Source organism: Balaenoptera ricei, chromosome 13, assembly GCF_028023285.1.
Source record: "Balaenoptera ricei isolate mBalRic1 chromosome 13, mBalRic1.hap2, whole genome shotgun sequence".
In the NCBI taxonomy this organism is placed as follows: domain Eukaryota; kingdom Metazoa; phylum Chordata; class Mammalia; order Artiodactyla; family Balaenopteridae; genus Balaenoptera; species Balaenoptera ricei.
The window spans coordinates 12,890,639-12,906,805 of NC_082651.1; the positions used below are offsets into that span (position 1 = coordinate 12,890,639).

General features: G+C 40.4%; 1 protein-coding gene across 2 annotated transcripts in view; it reads right to left on the reverse strand.

Moving 5' to 3' along the window:
* ZC3H8 (zinc finger CCCH-type containing 8) overlaps positions 1 to 16,167 on the reverse strand; it is a 28,560-nt gene extending 12,393 nt beyond the window's left edge. The window contains exons 1-4 of one of the 2 annotated variants that reach the window (XM_059942406.1): positions 15,984 to 16,167; positions 13,056 to 13,152; positions 3,312 to 3,549; positions 2,281 to 2,420 (exon numbers count right to left, since the gene is read on the reverse strand). In XM_059942406.1, the coding sequence (XP_059798389.1) occupies positions 2,281 to 2,420; positions 3,312 to 3,549; positions 13,056 to 13,152; positions 15,984 to 16,063 (555 nt within the window). In that variant the 5' untranslated portion in view covers positions 16,064 to 16,167. The remainder of the gene's footprint in view (positions 1 to 2,280; positions 2,421 to 3,311; positions 3,550 to 13,055; positions 13,153 to 15,983) is intronic. The other variant, XM_059942407.1, reaches the window with a different exon arrangement.

The following is a 16,167-nucleotide window of genomic DNA, read 5'->3' on the forward strand; positions in this document are numbered from 1 at the left end:
GTGGCTTCGCTTGTTGCGCAGCACAGGCCCTAGGCACATGGGCTTCAGTAGTTGTGGCACACGGGCTTCAGTAGTTGTGGCACACGGGCTTCAGCAGTTGCAGCTCACGGGCTCTAGAGCGCAGGCTCAGTAGTTGTGGCGCATGGGCTTAGTTGCTCCACGGCATGTGGGATCTTCCCAGACCAGGGATCAAACCTGTGTCCCCTGCATTGGCAGGCAGATTCTTATCCACTGCGCCACCAGGGAAGGCCGTACAAAATTATTTTAAACCACCTTTAGAAACATTAAAAAGTAACTCTTCTGAATTGGCCTGCAGGTAAGATGTGGACTTTTGTACATCAGTTGAAAAAAATGAATGTTTTGTCAGTTTCAACAGCATTCCATCACTGAACATTATGAATATTTTACTGTACCTGGCCCTTGTTTTAAAAAATTAATTAAAAAATTTTAAAAGGAAAGTACCACTACTTCTGATTAAAAAGTGAAGCCTAAGAACAAGGCTCTTTAGAACAATGGGGACAAACCTCAAAATCATAAGGTAAACCGAAAGTAGTGTGATCTTTCATTTCAATGAGATGCTCACTACGTGTGATCAGAGTGTACTGATGAGCTCAAATTAACAAACATAATTAGAAATATACCCTCAAAAATGGCAATAAAGTTATGAAAACAAAAGGGGAATTTCATTTTAGGTCTTTAGAAACATAAATCACTTTTAATGTGTTAACTTGTGGTACAACTTACAGCTACTACGTACCATATACCCGCATACAGTCTTAGGAATTCAGTTAAGTACAAAGTAGGGAGCTGGCTGTATATTTATGTGATCTGCTTTGCAATAATGTCAGACTTCCACTTAGCACCATCAAAATTACGTGTCTAATAAATATGTCAGTTTTAACTCTGGGTTTTATTTTGATTATGTTATTAAATTCTAACATATATGTTTACAATTTGTTCCTCATGTAGCAGGGCTGTCAGTTTTGGCTGAATAATCATTTGAGTCAATCTAAACCAAACGCAAGGGGGGACTTCCCTTGTGGTCCAGTGGTTAAGCCTCCACGCACCCAGTGCAGGGGGCCCAGGTTGTCAGGGAACTAGAGCCCACATGCTGCAACTAAAGATCCCGCATAAAGCAACTAAGACCTGGCGCAGCCAAATAAATAAATAAATACGTAAATAAATATATATTAAAAAAACAAAACAAAACAAAGGAAAGGGAAACTGCCTGGGTCTAGCCCTACCTTGGCCCTTGTGACTACAGGCAGTTACCTAAACCCTAGGGCTTCGGATTCCTCCCTTGTAAAATAGATTTTATATAAATACATTTCAATCTATAATATTTGGTATTTCTAATATTTTACCACCCTCAACTCTTGCCTCCTGAACCAATCCTAACAAAGAAAAAGGTGGCCATCCAGCTTAGAAGCCCTCAGAAAAGCAGAGTCCACAGGAGTCACTTATTGTTCTACCGTGATTACATCTGCAGACCAAGGAAGAGGAACTTCTACAAAGCAAAATCAAAATTCCAGGAGGGTAGGGAGTGTCTGATAAGGTCAAAGCTCAAAAATATTCATTTTTAATTTCCAGAGGGAGTCAAAAACCAACAGACCAGGGACTTTAATAGTAGAAACTCCGGGGCTTCCCTGGTGGCGCAGGGGTTGAGAATCTGCCTGCTAATGCAGGGGACACGGGTTCGAGCCCTGGTCTGGGGGGATCCCGCATGCCACGGAGCAACTGGGCCCGTGAGCCACAATTACTGAGCCTGCGCGTCTGGAGCCTGTGCTCCGCAACAAGAGAGGCCGCGACAGTGAGAGGCCCGCGCACCGCGATGAAGAGTGGCCCGCGCTCGCCGCAACTAGAGAAAGCCCTCGCACAGAAACGAAGACCCAACACACCCATAAATAAATAAATAAATAGATAGATAGATAGATAGCCAGACCCTTAGCTCTGAAAAAAAAAAAAAAAAGAGTAGAAATTCTGTAAGACTCTGTAGCCTTTGGAATGCCCTCATGGCTACCTTATATTCTCCCTGCCTCCCAAATCTGTTTTTGCACAGCCCTCAGAAATCAGGGGGCTTGTGTGCGTGTATACAGGGGCAACAGGTACGACACTAAGGCTTGAGTGGGCGCTGGCAGGTAACGAGTGTGAGGGAAGGCAGCCCAACAGTGAGAAAGAAGAACCCACGGAGCCCACTGGAGGTAAGAGGAGATCCCATTGGGGTGCAAGATAAAAATCCAAGGGCAGGCAGTGTCCTCCGACAGGCATATATTCTCATACCTGTTCCTGTGAGCCATTGTTCCTCAGGGAAGCGTTTGATCCTTTGTCTCCAGTGCCAGGCCATTTTCGCTTCATTTTCTTCTGTTTACCATTCTTGTGAACAGCTTTAAGGTTTTTATTTTTATTTTTTTGTTTAACAGCTAAAAGCAAGAAAGTTAAATTTAAAGATGATATAAAAGTACAAAAGCAGTTTACTCTTAAGAAGTATATTCTATAATAATCCAGGAAAACTTCTCCACTGCTCAAAGAGTAATAACTAGGATGATGCCGATCTGTCTTTCTAGAAGCTCTTGGATTAATATATTCCGGATCCCAAATTAATTCTTTGTGAAAATATATAAGGTATTATTGGGGAAAAAAACAAGATAATTCATGAAATCAATCTTGCTAGCCATCAGCCAGATCCTTTTGAAGTGTTCAGAGTACAATGGATCTAAGTAGGAACTGCTATAGCACTGTAACAGTAAAACCTTCAAATGTTTTAAATGAACTCATATATGGCTGTCAGATTACTCACTGAAAACATTTTATATATATGAAGTTTATCTATAGATCCATTTTAAATAGAAGAACATTTAAAGAGGGGAAAAAAAATAAAATGAGATTAAGAATTTCATTTACAATTGTCATTTATTCTCATATCTGTGGCTTAATTTCATTTTAGTAATCTAAAAGAATATATTTCTGAGTTTAGTCTGATACACTACCATCCCAGACATTAATTAAACCCATCCTTCTTTAGAGGACAGCAAACAGGTATTTCCTGTCCTTCACACAAGCTGAGGCCAGGGATTTAGCATTCTCCCTTTCAAAGTAGTCATGTCCTTTGAAAACCCTCCTGCACTCTCCGCTCCTCCCGCAAACTGAGCGTTTGTACACCAAGTGACCAGCTCACATCTGGTGTAAAGATCCAGGAAAAGTGATCTTATCATGAGATAAAATGCAAGCGAACCCCTCCCCTCCATCCATATACGGACAAATGTGACTGCTTCTCTAGATAACTTTAAATGATAAAATAATTGGACTCTTACCTTTACCTTTCTGCGTATCCTTTGCTCCCTCTTTCTTCACAGATTCTTCAGGAAGCGATAAGGATTGAGTAACATTTGCCATCTCTTTAGCTTGTATATATTGTTGAAGCTCTTTAGCAAAATTATCTTCTGATTCCTGACTGCAGATATCATTATCACTATATACATCATAGTCCTTACTTCTTGATTTTCTACGTTGCAAATTCTTCCGTGATGTAGAGTTTCCAAAGTGCCTAAACTAAGTGAAAATTACATTTTCAATTTTTAAAACCCAGCATGATTCAAAACAATCTGGTTACAAACAAAACAATCTGGTTATAAAGAAGAAGCAAAGACTGGCCATGAATTGATCATTGTTGAGGTTGGGAGATGGGTACACAGGGGTTTCATATGCTATTCTTTGCGTTCTTATGTATATGAAATTTTCCAGAATTAAAAAAAATATATATATTTATATCCTTAAAGATGGTTTGAGGGAAGATTCTGAATTTGTACACTGTGTATACTTTACTGAATTGAAAGACTAAAGCCGTGGGGGGGTGGGATGAATTGGGAGATTGGGATTGACATATATACACTAATCTGTATAAAATAGATAACTAATGAGAACCTGCTGCATAGCACAGGGAACTCCACTTTGTTGTACGGTAGAAACTAACACAACATTGTAAAACAACTATACCCCAATAAAAGAAAAAAAGAAACGAAAAAAGAAAGACTAAAGCCCCATATCTTAATTATTTGATGCAAAGGAACTACAGAATTATAGTTCACATTTTATCTCTCCCTTTGCATAGACTATACTTTTAAACGGTTTAATTCAATAGCTCGTCATTTCATAAAAGAACAAGTACACGTAATGGCCCAACTGAAAATCCGCTATACTAAGTAAGATACATCACAGATACCAAAGCCTATTTTTTCCCTATAACTCACAGCACTGGTGGCACAGGATGTGGCAGCAATGATGAGAAGTAAGGAAGAACTGCCCCATTCTCTGTAATTAAGTTAATTTTACTTTCAGAAATAGGCTTCTAACTCTGTTGTTGGAGCTGCCCCAAGGTGACAGCTACAAACACAGGCATCCACTGGAACAGGAACTCAGGTACGGCAGCTGACCCTGAAACAGCCCGAGGTAATCAAAGCAGACAACTTAAAGCACTTTGCATATAAAAATTTCCAAGTACTGGTTACACAGGTGTCTATACTTGGTGACACAGGTGTATCAAGCTGTATAACTACAACCAGTACATTTCAATTAAAAAGTTTATTTTTAAAAAGCCCAACTGCCAAAGGGCTCCTATTCTGATCTCAGGAAGAGATATGTCTATCATTAAATTGGCCAATTACCCTGCTCCAGAGCTTTTGGGCCTGGTCTCATCCACCCTCACATAACTGATGAAGGCAGCAAAGGAGAATCACAAAATATATTAGGTGGTCCAGTTTAACGGTTTACCTTTGATGGTTAACTTCCAAGCTAGGAGCTGCACCACTGGAGGGTTGACTGTGGCCTAGAAAATGAATTTGCCCCCTGATTAAAGAATCCGAACAAGCTGAGAACGTTGCCTAAACTGACAAGGGCGTCACTGTACATCTTATCTTCATTACACCAGACAAGACTACCAACCAATCCAATCTTCAAGCCTCCAAGTTTCTCATCGCCGAGTCCTCAAGAAAAGAGCACCCTTTTCCAACATACCATAGAACAAACTTGTAAACAGCTTCGGGTCAGGGGTTAGGCCTGGCCTCCTGCTTTTATAAATAACATTTTGCTGGAAGAGTCACACTCATTCATTCATTTATCTATGGCTGCTTAGCTGTGACAGAGACGATATGGCTCACAAAGTCAAAAAGATGCACTTATCTGGTCCTTTATGAAAAAGTTGGCTGACTCCTGTGATAATTATTATGTTTACCTTGGTTCTGGCCTTTAATTTTATTTAGTAGGCACAGGGAGAACAAAAAAAATCATTCAATATGCAACAGTTCACAAGAAGTTTAGCTCAATTAAACGTGAGATTCTATTCAGTGCATCTGAATCAAAATATTATGAGGATCCAAATGAGTGATTACGTGTTCTCCCTCCCCAAGATGCGGAAGCCTACTGAAGCAGACCCCTTTTACTACAAGTAGTAACAAAACTGACTTATTTGTATTAAATGAAGAGATGAGATGACTTGGCAACATTATAAAACCAGGAAAATCATCAACTATGTTGTTTTACTATAAAGAAGTATTCCTAATTGATATGATTCTTTTCAGAGGGCAACAAAATACACAAGATACAAATGATTGCTTAAATACTTTTCTTCATGCAGCTAACTATAAACTCATTGCTTTGATGTCTGTTGTTCTCTATATAATTTGGAAAATATAAGAACACGATATTACAACTTTTTTATGTTTTATAAAGGAGTCTACATAAAGTATTTTTCTTCTTTTTTAAGTAAAAGATTTTCTTGCATTTGATTCAGGATAGTATATAGCACTCATATGGCCTCCTGAAATTCCACAGAAATAAAAGTACAGAAATATAAAAATTAATAGTCCTAAAATAGCGTGTGTATAGGAGACGGGGAATGAAGTACACTCATTAGGAATAAAGAAAAGTTCAACAAATTCCTGGCAAATTTTTGATAAACAAAAAGCAAGTTATAATTTGGAGGCTGGGCTTAGGGTGCAGTGTGAGAAATAGGGCTATAAATGAGAATGAATTAAAATTCTACATAAAAACAAACAAAGCTATTGTAACAAATTATCTCTGCCCACCCACCCCCAACCCAGAATACAATCAAACAAAAATTTACCCTGGGCAGGGGACTTCCCTGGTGGCGCAGTGGTTAAGAACCTGCCTGCTGGGCTTCCCTGGTGGCACAGTGATTGAGAATCTGCCTGCCAATGCAGGGGACACGGGTTCGAGTCCTGGTCCGGGAAGATCTCACGTGCCGTGGAGCAACTAGGCCCGTGCTCCACAACTACTGAGCCTGCGAGCCACAACTACTGAGCCCACGTGCCACAACTACTGAGCTCGCGTGCCTACAGCCCGTGCTCCGCAGCAAGAGAAGCCACCGCGATGAGAAGTCCGTGCACCGCAACGAAGAGTAGCCCCCGCTCGCCACAACTAGAGAAAGCCCGCACGCAGCAACAAAGACCCAATGCAGCCATAAATAAATTTTAAAACTTTATTAAAAAAAAAAAAAAATTTACCCTGGGCAAAAAGAGAGCTATTCGCTAAAGAAATGTATTAAAATGTCTGATGAACGCCAAGTCTTCTTGTATGGGTACTAAGACCCCAGAGTGAAGTCCTCCATATTCTGACATTTGGGAGCAACTCTCACCAGAAAAACACTCTATCCACTCACCCTATATCAGGGTTCTTAACCTGCTGTCCAGAGATGGCCCCACCCCGCCCTGCCCATGGCCAAGGGTCTACAAACAGAATTCAATGAACTTGGATAGTAATAAAAATCACACATTATTTTCATCAACCTCTAAATTGACATTTGGCATTTTCTTCTGTTTTGAACACCAGCAACAAACCACAGTAGCATTAGCAGCAGCTGCGACTGTCACCACTAGAAATCACAGGCACTTTCATATATTACAGTTATTGCAGACCTCAAAATATCTTTTATATTCATCACTATGTCAAAATTACAATAATTAGACCTAACGCTGGATCTTACTATTTAGTGCATTTATAAAGAGCATATTACTCTTACCACATTTGTTCTTTAATATATTGATAACTGTGTTTCAATAAGATCAATTTCCATTATAATCCAACATATTTTATACACTTAAAAACATTATTATGAGGAGGGGCCCATGGGCTTCACCAGACTGCCAAAGGGGGTGCATGGCACAAAGAAGGTTAAGAACTACTATGCTGCTGGAAACCTACAGATGCACACAGCCCACTCACGTACTGAATGCCCGAGCAGGCTTCCCATTTGGAAGAAAGGCCTATGGAGACATAGACCTACCAACAGACCAGCAAAGAACATCCATCAGCTCTCCAGGCCTTTCTTCAATCAAGAGACATAAAGAAAAACAAAAGCAAGTGATGAAATCTAGAGCAGTGGTCATTAAAATATAACCAAGGGCCAAATCTATCCTGCCACCTGTTTTTGTAATGGTCAGCAAGCTAAGAATGGTCTTTACGTTTTTTAAATGGTTGGGGGAAAAAAAATGAAATAACATTTCATGAGACATGAGAATTATATACAATTTTAATTTCGGCATCCATAAAGTTTTATCAGAATACAGCCATGCTCATTCATTTACGTATTACACTGGCTGCTTTCACAGAGCTGAGCAGATGCAAAAGAGACCATAAGTGGCTGTGGCTCTCTCATCACTTTACACTCATGCTCAGCATACCATGAATTTCAGTGACAGGTATAACTTTTTTTTTTAAATAAATTTATTTATTTATTTATTTATTTATTTATTTTATTTTGGCTGCGTTGGGTCTTCGTTGCTGCGCGCAGGCTTTCTCTAGTTGCTGCGAGCAGGGGCTACTCTTTGTTGCGGTGCGTGGGCTTCTCATTGCGGTGGCTTCTCTTGTTGTGGACCACGGGCTCTAGGCACGCGGGCTTCAGGAGTTGTGGCTCGCGGGCTCTAGAGCAAAGGCTCAGTAGTTGTGGCGCACAGGCTTAGTTGCTCCGCGGCATGTGGGATATTCCCGGACCAGGGCTCGAACCCGTGTCCCCTGCAATGGCAGGCGGATTCTTAACCACTGCGCCACCAGTGAAGCCCTGACAGTTATAACTTGACAGCATGTTGAATACGTCACATATCACCAAGTCATGATACTTTTTTGTTTCATTACCAGTGCACACCCACCATGTCAAAACATGAAAAGTAGACTTTGAATACCATGCATTGAAGACACAGTGAAGTGTGGATTATTTTACTGTCAAATTAGGTGGCAAAGCATTACGGTTATTATACAATGATACTACAGCAGTGCTGAAGGAACACAATATATGTTGACATTATTGACAATATTAAGCATTCATCACAATAATCCCAACTCACAGGAAAGCCATGGTGAGAAAAATTAGAAAATTTAAGCAAAATATCTCATCACAAAAATCAAAAATGAAAATGAGGCTGCAATCAAAGTAAGTTTCTGAGTGGTTCATTTGTTAGCCAAAGAAAGCTGATGGTGAGTTAATTAAATCATGTTTGATTGCAGCGACTGAAGAACTGTCCAGAGAAAAAGTTGTTTAAGAAAACTGGCCTTTTGGCAACAAGTTTCTCAAAGACGTGAGGAAACTGGGAGAAACTCTGACAACTAAAAAAATAAGACAAATGATATCAAGTGGTTTTCCTTGGCTCTTGATGAGTTGACAGATGTTACTGACATCGCTCATATCACTGTGCTGTCCAAAGTTAAAACAAGAAGCAAGATCTCCATTCTCATGCAAATTTGCAGTAGATTTATCTCCCAGGCCCAAACTACAGTTCCAGCAGTGTTTTTCAGATTTTAATGTATATGCAAACGAAAGAAATCGCTATTTCAAAATCTATTTAACTGTGCAACTGAGGAGTTATCACCTAACCTTCAATTGGAAGTAATTAATCTGCAATGTAATGACATGCTAAAAGACAAGTCTCAAGAGAAAAATCTAATGAAGTTTTAAAAATGCCTTCCAAGCAATGAACATACTCAATAACAATCATGCTGGTGAACTGATAAGAGTTTTCTTCAGTACCTGCAGTAAAAACACATCTTTAAAGATGAAACGTATAGAGTCTAATTACAGATCAGCACTAACAGATGAATCTTTGCAATCCATTTTGATAGGGAACACTAACTTTGAACTCCAGTTAAACAAATTATTATCCCCAAAAGAAGAATCCCCTCATTCTCACTAGTAAACCTGTACAACAAAAAACTCAATTATTATTATATGTTAAATTTTGTCAATAAAAATGCTGTGGAAATTTGTTTTCTCCCACTTGTTATATCAGTAGCTACATTCTACCCTCAATTTTGCTTTTGGCTTGCAAAGCCTATCCTTTACAGAAAATATTTACTGACTCCCAATCTAGAGAATAAAACAAAAAAGCAGGAGAAAGAGAAAACCTGATCCAGAAGAAGCAAATACAATTCAAGGAAAAGAAAAGAGCACAAAAATTTTTAAATAAATACACAAAGGTATCAAGATGGTATTATATTTTTTAAAAATGCTAGAAAGCTATAACAAAACAGAACAAGAAAGAGCTCTTGATAATTATGATTTATGAAATGAAGATAAACAGAAATAGAGGAAATGTCTTAGAATATAAAGAAAAAAGGCAAAGAGAATAAAAATAAAAGATATTCCTTGTACATGAAGGGTATGAGTAAACAGTCTCACCAAACACTTAAGCACAATGAATGAAAAAAGATTCACAGTCTCTAACAACACCAAGAATAAAGAGAAGACTCTAAAAGCTTCCAGGGAGAACAGGATACTTAACAAAGTAACTAGAATTAGATTGCCAAGACTTCACACTAGCAACACTGGACAGTAGAAGAAAACAGGGCAATAAGCTCAAGCCTAATTCTATTTCAGCCAAATTACCTATCAGCTATGAGAATAAAGTCAAGATATTTTCAGAAATGTTACAAGAACTCAAAAGTTTAATTCCATGCATTCCTATGTAAAAATGTATGCCAGCTAAATGAGAAAACAAGTTAGAAAATGGTGCTTAAAAAAAAAGAAAAAGGAAAGGATGTAATTCACAATAGCCTCATCAGACACCTAGCAATAAATCTAACAAAAGGTATATAAGATGGAAGACATGTACAAAGAAAATTATAAAACACTACTGAGATAAATTAAAGAGGAGTTAAAGACTGGACAATTCGATATTCTAAAGGTGTCAATTCTCTCCCAAATGACCTACAGATTCAATGCATTCCAAAGTGAAAATCCCAACAGGATTTTTTGTGGAACTTGACAAACTCTTTCTAAAGTTTATATGGCAATGCAAAGGGCTAAGAATAGCTGAGACAGTTAAAGAAGGAAAACAACGTGAGAGGACCTGCTTATTTGATATCCAAATTTATTATAATAAAACTGTAATAATCAACACAGTGAGGTCTTGGGGGAAGGGACAGACAAATAAACCAGCAGACGAGAAGAGAGAGTCCAGAAACGGACCCATCCGAACACAAACACTTGAATTTTGACAACAGTGACACTGCAGACTCATGGGGGAAAAGAAAGTGTTTTCCCCCCAATGAATGGTGCTGGAACAATTGGGTATGATAATGAAAAAAATGTAAAATGAAATTTGTCCCCTATACCTCATAGTATACACAAAAATCAATTCTGGGTGATTATAAACATAAATGGGAAAGAAAAACAACAAAACTTTTAGAAGACACTGTAGGGAAATATTTTTATTACCTCAGGACATTTAAATAAAACATATAAAACATTAACTATAAAGGAACAGATTAATAAACTTGAATACATTAAAATTATAAACCTTTTATCAAAAACTGCCATTGACTGGAAAGAAAGCCGCAAAATGAGCAGATACTTGCAACACATAATCCACAAAGAAGGGGAAAAAATCCCCTATATCCAGAATAAAGAAAAAAATGAAAAAAAGACTTAAAGTGGCACACAAAAGAGGCAAATCCAAGTTGGACAAACATGAAAAGATGCTCAACAGTAATCAAGAAAATGCAAACTAAATGACAATGAAGATATCTCACCAGATGGCAGAAAATAAGAAAGGTAACAAATATCAAGTGAGCAGCAGTAGAAATACAGCCTCTCATACGCTGCCTTTGGGAATAAAAATCAGTAGAACCACTCTGGAATACAGTTTGGCATCATGGTAAAGGGAAAGATGCTTGTACTCTCAGACCCAGCAGCTCCACTCCTAGGTAAATGGAGAGTAGATGTGCAGCAGGATACAAGTAAGAGACGTAGCAGCATTGCCCATAACCCCCAAAACCGGACATGAGACCAAATGTCTACCGACACCAGAACCTAGTATATTCAAATAATGGAATGCTATGCAGCTAAGAAAATGAACAAATCAGCATACGCCACTTGTGTATACTATGTATATACTACATGTATATGTCGTGTATACTATGAATCTTATAAATAGAACGGTGAGAAAAAGAAGACAGCAAAGAGCACATACGACACTATTCTATTTCTATAAAGTGCAAAAACAGGCAAGAGAAAACTGTATTCTGAAGGGTGACAGTGTTAGTAGTAAAACTGTAAAGAACAAGGAAGTGATTAGTACACCAGTTCGGATAGTAGTTACCTCCAGGAGGAGAAAAGGGAATGCAACTGAAAAAGGAGGCATCAGAGGCACTGTGGGTAAAGCTTTCTTGACTTGCATAGTGTTTACTTGGGTGTTCTCTTTTTAATTAGCTGTGATACTATACATTTATGTTTTACACACTCATAAGTAAAGAGCCTGGCCTGGAGTAAGCCTACTTAGAAATAATCTAGGTATCCATCTTCTCACAGTATTGTTTCTGGGAAACTCCTTAAGATAATCATAGAAGGTTGTACCTGCCCATCTCCTGTATGGTGTTACACATGGACTGGGGAACTTTAAGTGGGCATGAAAGACTGGGACCTACATGACTAAAATAGCATAAAAAAGGTGTGGGAAACCCAAACTGCAGTTTCTTGGTGTCAACCACAGCTCTCGTCCACAGCAGCCATATATGCCCCAAAGGGCAAAAGAAGTTATGTACTTGGGTAGCTGAGAGGCTTCCTGAGGAGATGAAGATGCTGCACCTGCTGGATTTTCTGTCCTGTAACCTTTTATAAAGCTGAGTATAAGAATATCATATTAAAGCCCATGTGTGTCTTGTGAGCCTCATTGCCAATTTGAACCCATTCTTTTGCAGTGCGTTAAAATTCACAATTAAAAAAGTTCAAAAAAGAGAAAAAGCAAGAAAGGAGCAGATATTGGCTTTGCTGTGGGTTGACTGTGTCCTCCCCAAATTCTTATGTTGAAGTCCTAACCCCTAGTACCTTAGAATGTGACCTCATTTGGAAATAGGGCCAGTATATGTATAATTAGTTAAGATGAGGTCATTAGGGTGGGCTTTAATCCAATATGGCTGGTGTCCTTATAGAAGTGGGAAATTTAGACACAGACGTATTCACACAGGGAGAATGCCCTTCAAACATGAAGGTAAAGATCAAGATGATGCTTCTGGAAGCCAAGCCAAGGAAGGCCAAAGATTGCCAGCAAACCAACCAGAAGCTAGGGTAGAGGCACGGAACAGATTCTTCCTCACAGCTGTCAGAAGGAACCAACCCTCCTGACAGCTTGTTCTCGGACTTCTAGCCTCAAGAAACACAAGACAATAAATTTCTGTTGTTTAAATCACCCAGTATGAGGTACTTTGCTATGGCAGTCCTAGCAACTGAATACAAGCTTCAAGCTATAAATCACTAAGGTTAAGTTAGCAAAACAAGATTTTTTATCTAATTTGAAAAGAAAGAAGTTTTCGAAACCGTTAACAACCATTTCAAAGATAGGGGAAACCAAAATAAAGACAATGCACTAAAAACAGGTCATGTTAAACAACAACAAAGTTCTTAAATGATAAATTTTTTTTAAAGTATAACAACAAGGTTTCCTTTGATATAAGTAACCTGGTCTCAAATGCTAACTAGAAGGAGACAAATAGGATCCCTAATCAACTTCTCACATCCATTTGTCTGTTTTTTCAATACACCAACTTAATCTTACTTTTTTGGAAATTTGCTCACACTTCAGTTTTACTTTCCATTTTATTTTCTCTTCTCGTGTTTCTTCAACTTCTGTATCATCTATTTCACCATCGATTCTGCAGCAAAAATATCAAATAACACAAAAGGGTTTTTCAACCTGAAAAGGGTTCATACCACAACATTAAAATTCACTGCTTTGGTTTACCTTCAACTTGCCCTCAAAGAAATTCAAAATTCAAAATCTACCCCGAATATTCCAGAGAAATAAGGTACAAAATTATGATGTGTAGTAAAGGTCAACATATGTTTATGAGTAAACCGCAAAGCTGAAACTTTACATTACATAACCTTAATGTTCAACTATTAGCAGCTATATAAATCATCCATTCATTCAACAAATACTGAGTATCCACCATACACCAGGCTCTGGACCTTAAATCCTGGAATACAACAATGAAAAAGACCTTGTTCCTGCCTTCTAAGAACTTTCTATCTACTTGGGAGAAAAAAAGAAAGCAACTTCAGTATGGTGTGCTAAGTATCAGTGCATACATGAGGAACACTTAACCTAGATTTGGGGGCCAAAAGTTTTCCTAACCTAAAAGCTATGTAAGAATTAAAAACAAAGAGGAATGTCAGGGAGAAGAGTATTTCAGGTAGAATGCAGGGTGCCTTCCGAGGTCAGGAGAGAACTAAACTTATATTCAAGTGGGAAGATGAAAAAGAAAAGTTGTTTTCAGGGTCATTAGGACTGAGAAGCTGAACATGCATAGATACCATCTGAGATGACTACTTGAGGTTATTCCAGCAAAACTAAAAATAAACCTAAGAAAGATGAAGATGGGAAATAAAAGAAACAAACAAGTCAATAAAATGTACAGGTAAATCTAAATAATGGTTGATGCTATAGACACAGAAGTCTGAAGACAAATGTGTCTCAGCAAGTAGCGACCAAGAGATAAAAGCTTAAGATCTGAGTGGCACGCCAGATAAAGGCAAGGACTAGGCAACGTGTATGTTCTCAGAAGAACACATTGCGAGTGGAAAGGCACTGCTAGCACTGGAATGTGAAGAGTGGTTTCGTGCTTCTTTCAAAGTTACAGGAGGAGCTCAGGCTTCACAGCCTCGTCCAATCCAACAGTTGACTACGCCGATCTGTCCCTAGTCAGAGCTTCAGTCACGTCCATCAGACGGGAGACCAAGGTGTGCGCCTTCTACAGAGGCCAGCGTTACAAGAGCCAATAAACCAAATGCTGTGACTTTCACTGTTCTGGTTTGCAGTAATGAATCATCTTATGGAGCAGGAAGCAACCTCTCCTTAGGCAGAGCAATAATGACCACAGCAGCAGCTGACTCTTGCATTACGCTGACTCTGCGCCAGGCGCTGTTCCATGCATATTACACACATCACAACAGCCCTATGACATATACACTATGGTTTAAAAGCCCATTTTACAGATGAGAAAACGGAATACGGAAGGCTTATGTAACCTGCTTCAAACCTAGCAAATGGTGGAGCTGAGATTTGAGTCCAGGCAGGCAGAGCCAACTTCCTATTCAAAATATGCACCTGGATATCAACTGGACAAAATCTTAATATATCCAAAACTGAACATTTTTTTTTGGCCGCGCTGCACGGCTTGCGGGATCTTAGTTCCCAGACCAGGGATTGAACCTGCACCACGGCAGTGAAAGCGCCGAGTCCTAACCACTGGACCGCCAGGCAACTCCCCAAAACTGAACTCTTGATCTAATCCTCCTGCAATCTGAAACGCAACTCCAACCTTCTAATGATACAGACCAAAAACCTTGAAGTTGACCTTAACTCCTCTCTCAGATTGCCCAGTCAATCTGTGAGAAAATAGTTTATATTCCAAATATATCCTTACCTGACCACTTCTTGTTGCTAAAACTACGATCCAAGCTACTCTGGCCCCCCCTCCGTTCTACTCTCCACATAACCAGATGGTCCTGCTAATATGTCACTCTCGGCTAAAAACCCTCCAAGACCTCTCACCTCACTCAGGGTAGGAGCCAGAGTCCTTACTACGGCACCTACAAGTCCCTACACAAGCTGCCTCCCCCTCCGCCCCCCATCCCAATACCTCTCGAGTTCCTCTCTTCCAGCCCCACTATTCTTACTCCACGCCAATTGTCCTTCTGGCCACTTCGCTCCCAACACCCCATCACAGCTAGCTCACTCCACCTCAGGACCTTTATATGGAATACTCTTCCCACTAGACAATCAACCTCTCTCACCTCCTTCAGGTCCCTACTCAAATATTAATTATCCATGTTATTAGTGAGGCTTTCCTCACCTCCCGTCCTTAAAAGATCTACCTCCTCCCTACCATCCCATCCTCTCTTCCCTCCCTAACCTGCTTCCATTTTCTCCGTGGCAGTCTCAGTGCCTTTTTCAACCTAAAGGAAATAGAATATCCCAATGGAGTTCGCTGCTCTATTATGGTCTGTAGGATCTTCCGATGTACATCAGGAGACTCCTTATCCTTCACCACACGTCTTTTCTACCCAAAACCGCCTAGCACGTGCAGTGAGAATGACAAATGATCTCCGTCCCCCAGTAGCTGACTGCCTGCAAGTGCAAAGCGATATGGGGCCGCAGGCGGGTTCCCACCTGGCCGGAGGGGCCGGGGCGCAGAAAAAGAGGAGCATCCCGGGCCTCCCTCGCCGCCTGGGCCCCGCCGCTCCCCCCGGCCCAGGCTCCTGGCACCGCTGGCTCCGGCGGCCTATGAACCGGGCCCCATCCCCGGCTTCTAACCCCTGCCCGGGAACGACCTGTGGGCGCCCGGCCGTCGCACCGGCCCAGCCGGCCCGACGCGCTCTCCTTGGGACCTGGCGGCCCTGCCCGCGCAGCCTCCCGAAGGAACAAAGGGGCGGAACCTAACTGCATCCCCTGCACTCAAAGCATGAAAAGACCGGGGGTCACCTTTGGTCAGAGTCCGTGGCGGGCTTCTTGCCGAGAGCCGGGTTGGGGGGTTTGGAGAAAAGATTCTCAAAATCCATCATTCTCGTCAGAGCCCAGCAGCTACCGACGAATAGGCACGGCGTGAGGAGAGCGCCGCGCACCACGAGGAGGACACCGCGCACCACAGGCAGGACGCCCCGCGCAT